This window comes from Helianthus annuus, chromosome 7, assembly GCF_002127325.2.
Source record: "Helianthus annuus cultivar XRQ/B chromosome 7, HanXRQr2.0-SUNRISE, whole genome shotgun sequence".
Lineage (NCBI taxonomy): Eukaryota > Viridiplantae > Streptophyta > Magnoliopsida > Asterales > Asteraceae > Helianthus > Helianthus annuus.
Window position 1 is genome coordinate 86,173,950 of NC_035439.2, and position 5,867 is coordinate 86,179,816.

At 34.8% G+C, this 5,867-nt stretch overlaps 1 protein-coding gene across 1 annotated transcript; it reads right to left on the reverse strand.

The window, feature by feature from the left end:
* Positions 1-1,518: 1,518 nt before the first annotated feature.
* Positions 1,519-3,764, reverse strand: LOC110894581 (microsomal glutathione S-transferase 3). The gene is made up of 4 exons (XM_022141806.2): positions 3,556-3,764; positions 3,387-3,462; positions 3,137-3,309; positions 1,519-1,764 (listed from the first exon to the last, which is right to left on the reverse strand). The coding sequence occupies exons 1-4, from the start codon at positions 3,669-3,671 to the stop codon at positions 1,689-1,691; spliced, it is 441 nt and encodes a 146-aa protein (XP_021997498.1). The 5' UTR covers positions 3,672-3,764; the 3' UTR covers positions 1,519-1,688.
* Positions 3,765-5,867: the final 2,103 nt, after the last annotated feature.

The window sequence follows — 5,867 nt, forward strand, 5'->3', positions numbered from 1 at the left end:
ACACACACTCTAAGGTGGATGATGGATGATGGTGGTGGATGTGGGTGTTGTAGTGGTGGTGGAGTGGTGGCAAAGTGGGAGAGAGGTGGTTTGCCAAGGGATGCCTTTGAAGAGACCCAAGCACCCCTATTTATAGCCTGAACAGAAGCTCGGCCACGGCACCGTGTCCGCTGGACACGGCCCCGTAGCCATCTCTTTTCTCTTCCTTCATTAATTACATTTGTCAGCAATGGGCTCCACACGGCCCGTGTTCGCTGGGCACGGCCCCGTGTGCAGAAGCGTATCTGTACTATCAAGATTTGCAAGATTCTGCAAATCATAGAGTTGACCACGCCCCGTGCTGAGCTGTGCACGCCCCCGTGGTGGGCATAGAAGCTTCCACAACTTTGTCCATTTCTGCAGACATCTGACCACGCCCCCGTGCTCAGTGAGCACGGGTCGTGGTCAGTCTTCTCTTTCTTGTTTTTGCTTGTGAAGATGCTGTCGAGGGGTCGGGCATGCCACGTTTATCCCTTTTCTTCGTATTTATGTTAGTTTTTGCTACATATTTGTTCCTTTTGTTCGTTTAAGCTCATTTGGTCATGAAAATACAAAAGGAAGACAAAAGCTCTCTTTTTCCAACATTAGTACTAAAAAGAGTTAGTTTTATGTCTTATTTGATGTAATTTATATGTTGCATTTTACACACATCAACATCGAGGTACAACGAACAGGTGCTAGACACAAATACGAACCAAGCAGCGACGGCTTTGGCTTGGCCGGTCGTAAAAATACAAAGGAAGGGGAAAAGGTGGGCGGCACTTTCTTTAGAAGTGGCGGCTGTGTTGTTTGTGATTGAATTCACAAAGCAAAACTATTTTTTTTTTCTTTTTGACTGCTTAGTATATAATGTATATATATTTGAACTTTTGATAAAAATTTATCACAAAATTCAAAGTGGGAATTTGCGGCGGAAGTTGTATATTTTTTCGACATTAAAGATGATCAACTATATATAGTAATATATTTAGGTTAATTATAATAACGCTATCAATCATCTCTAATTATCTCTTAGGCCACTAAAGCTTAACACGTCTAGTACAAGTCCAAATGCGATACGAAGCTCGAAAAACAAAGTTTAATTAAATAAGTAATTAAACGTTATATTATTTATAACCCGTATAAATAATAAATCTCGTTTCTCGTGGATATATAATTATTCTAGATAATTATATATTTCGTTCCATTAATTGTTCGTGGTCACCAGTTAATTAAGTAGATTTAATGTTTGTTGCCCAAGGTGTAACTCTTACGGGTCATATCCCGGTCAGTAGCGTTGACTTATCGAACCCGTACATATAATTCCAACAAATAATAAATTGCTTACCCCTTAAGTTTGTTAAGAATTTCTTCCAAAAAGAAAGGTATCTAGACTCTTTTACTCCATCCTAAAAAATCCTCTGCTTTTAGATATAGATTCTTTCTTTGTTGGATACTTGTCAATAACACTTTATACCAAAGCTAGATCAAACCAGACCATTTCTTGTAAAAAAAACACAATTTATTCAGCTTTAATATAGAAACAGAAAAGTGTTTGGAACCATCATTCCAACCCACCTTCTTCATGGCACAAAATACTATTAAAGTCTACATCATTAACATCCTCTCATGAAGAATACAAATGAAAGTGAATCAACAATGGTTCTCATTTATGCCTTTAGAAGACTCACCCCGAACCAGATATTGACGATCGCCAGCCCCAAGAGTGCAAGACCATTGAATCCCCTGCAAACAAGAACACATGTGGGTATCATCATCAACATTAAACCGTGTGATCGACAAAAAAACAACTCAAACCAAAACTTTAGGATCCGCTTTGAAAAAATGTCGTCAAGTCACAATCAAGACGGTTAAGAAAAGGGTGATGCTATACAAACACCACCCATCTAGCGTAAATTAGGAGACCATTTGCATCATACGAACCGTATGTCCCATACAGGTTATATAGAGAGGCGATATAACTTCTATGTCAGCTCCCACATATCATACGGCCCGTATGATGTGTATGAACAACCTCTCGCAAAGCCAACTCAAACCAAACTTTAGGATCCGAATTAATTTAAGATTGTAAAATCACATTCAAAACCGTTAAGAAAAGGTTCACCACCTAAAAGTGTACCCCACTAGACCCATACATCTCGTATAGAGGGTGATAGAAAGTCATATAAGCCGTATTATCTTGTCATTGTCACATCAGTCACTTCTATGTCAGTTCAAAACATCATATGGCCTATATGATTGTTGGAGGCTATGTCCATCCACAACCTCTCCAACCCAACCTTTAAAAAAAAAACTAATTTATCTCTCTTCCACCTACACTACACAACTCAACCTACCTCAACTTTCTACTCACATTCACAACCCAATCTTTAAAACATTTTTCATTAAACATATTTTTATGCTTATTATTTATATCCATAAATGTGTTAGAAATAATTATAATTAATATTTTCTGTGTTTTGTGAGGTTTGAAGATTATCAGTGACAAGAACTTGACGTGAATTTGAAAAAAAAAACGGAGAGTTTTTGATAATGCACAACCTATAAAAAAAATATTTTTTTCTGAAGGAACTCGGTTTTTAATAAAATTTATATCGATATGTAAAAAAAATTAAACAATGCTGTGTTTTCAGATTTTTAATAATTAAAATTAAAGAAAAACATGTTTTAGGTAGAATTAATTGTTATATAACAACAATGGAAAACATAATTAAAAAACTAACCATTCATTTGCAAACATGTGTCATCTTAAAAATATTAAAATAATCCACAACCAAAGTTGCCCAACAACCCAGTCTCGAGAATTAAATGATTTTTTTTTTTCACTTTTTGGGCAACAAACCAACCATTTGGTACAGTTTCCGGGGAACGCTGTAACTAAGTCTGGTCAACTTAGCGCGGGCCCGGTTAAGACAACGTAAGTCTGGACAGACTTGGCTAGGGCCGCCGATTAGGCGGTGTGACATTGGGACACTAAAAAAGAAAATCACCGTTCAAAAAATCCAATGGTTTAGTCTGAACAACAACCAATACGGCACGTATGACAAGTCACTGGTAGTTTTTTTCCTAACGCTCTATAAGTTCAAATATAACATACCCAATTGGAAGCCGACCCTTGGGATCACCGGACGAGTAACCAGTAAAATAGAAAAACCGAGCAACGGTATAACCTAATCCCAGACCCGCACATATAACCGGGTGTTTAAGCCCTCCAACCACCATTAAAACAAAGAATATCCCCACATTCTCCAGCGAATTCTGGTGCCCCCTCTGCAACCAACCAAACAATAATCACTCAACCGAAATAACAAACTCAAACAATCAGTCACACAATTAATTCAACAAACCTGTATACAGTTAAAGATTTGGTAATCTTTAGTATCAGCTTCAGTAGCATATAGTTTAGGATAAAACACTTTGTACCTTCATAAATTAATATTGCTACATTAGTTACATGTCTAAGAGGATCAAAAAAAGAAAAAAAAACAGTGTGTGTGGGAATTGTTTTGTTGTTACTTTTTTCTTGCTTTGCCGACTTGAATTTGCATGTAGAAGTTGAGAAAATAGTATGCAACGAGGGTGAGGATGATGTAGCCGTATTCTTTCGGCAAAATGTCAACGATTCCGGCCATTTTTTTACTCCGGCTGAGATGTGAAAGTGGCTGGGTGATGAGGAGTCCGGTTAAGAATATATGGTGATTTGTAGGATTCTTTTGGTTTACTTGCTGAAAGGGTTATGAAGTGTGAGGTGGTTTTAATTTTTAAGTGTAGACCTATGAGTTCGGAATTGTACAGGTTTAACCCTTGCATTATCTTATTTCAAAAACATTATAGACAGTATAGTCATGTGATTATTAGTTTGTTTTAGTGTCCAATTTTTTTTAACTAAGTATATATTATTTTTAAAGTAAAGTATAATTTTTGTCTATGCGGTGTAGTTACTTTTGTCATATTTATTCAAAAAGTTTTTTTTCAGGTTTATCTGAGTCGTCATGATTAAAAGATCTTGTCTTTTTTTTTCAAACTCATTAACTCGTCTATCTATTTTATTAAAATACATGTAATTTGACCAAACTAACCTTTAAATACAAAAAAAAAAAAAACTTAAAATAAATTAGAAAACACATATATATAACCCAACCCTCCTCGCTCCTCTTTATCTTTATGAACGCTCACCTAAACCATCCACCAACGCTCCATCGCTTAGATTAATGTCCACCGTAAATGATACAAACAACCACTAAAGGTGAGTTTTCTTAATTAGGGGTTTTAGAAAAAAAATGAAAGGAGTGGATGTTGCGGTGGTGAAGTTGCCGGAGATGGTCGTCGATTTGCAAATTTAAAGGTTTAGGGTTTCAATCGAAAGCCACTGTTAGTCACAAGAACACCCGCAACCAATTCGATTTCGTCCCCATTGACAGTGGCGAACCTAGGATTTATAAGCTGGTGGTACGGATGAGTCTTTCAACCATATTTTCAAAGGGTGCGGTCTGGTTTTATGCCTAAAATATACACCAATTGTTTTTTCAAGTGGTGCGTCCTCCCACTCATAATTATGGGTATGACCGCCTTGCCCATTGATCAAATTGCAGATTTAATGGTTTATGTCAAATCAAAGGTCGATTTGCAGATAAGTGTTACATTAACAATCTAGAAATCTATTAATACAAATTACTAATATCTAAAAAAAGACTGTAGACAACATTGGATATCATTGGATGTCCTATTCAAAATATTACAATTTTATCAATAATTAACAATTTAAGTCTAACCCTACCTTTCACTTTAGAAAAAGCCATGTAGAAACCATGTGAAAAACATTATGAATCTAAAAACAAACCAACTCTGGATAACAATTGTCCTTAAATCTTAATTATTGTCATTGCGATATAGACGACAAGAGAAAATTTAGTTATGCTGACCTTTTCCAACTAAATCCACCAATATGATTAAAAATAAAATAACTTTTATATACATTATTATTTATTTTTTAAAAATACACCATAAAATTAAACATTTTTAAGTCTTTAATATGAGCATAATATTGCTATATATATATATATATATATATATATAGTGGGGAGTTCAAATGAGAAGAAATTACAAATTAAGAATAAAAAAAATAAAGGATATAAAGGTAAATTGAACAAATTATTTAATGAGTCTATTATTTATTTTTGTTATTCAAATTAATGAACTCTAATCACTTAGGGGCTGTTTGGTAGCCTCTTAATGACTATTCAGATGCTACCTCTTAATGGTTTAAAATCTCTGAATGAATAAGAGGTAACCTCAAGTCTGAATGGTTAAGAGGTAACATCTGAATGGTAAATCATCACATGTCACATTCTTCTACCTTCTCATTGGTAAAATTCTTAATGGTTCCATTAAGAGGTAGCCTCTTAATGACCATTCAGAAGCTACCAAACAACCCCTTAATGAGTCTATCTTATAAAATAGTTGTTCACCTTACACAATAAAACAATCTTGCACATGATCTTACATAATCAACGTTTCCAACACTATTAAAACAATGTTTTGGTGTAGGGTACAGAATGTGTAGGACTCCAACACTTTTAAATAAATAAAATATGTGTAGGACATAACATCTTTAAATAATTTTGTGAGTGATAATAAAATATGTGTAGGACATAACACCTTCAGTGTAGGATCCAACACATGAATGGTGATGAAGAAGAAAATTATGGTGGCATTAATGAGACTTTTGTAACTCTATAAAATATTTATTAGTATTCTACATCAAATTGTCTATACTACCCTTAGTAATTAAAGCATTAATTAAAAGTGGATAAAAATAATATCTTAAT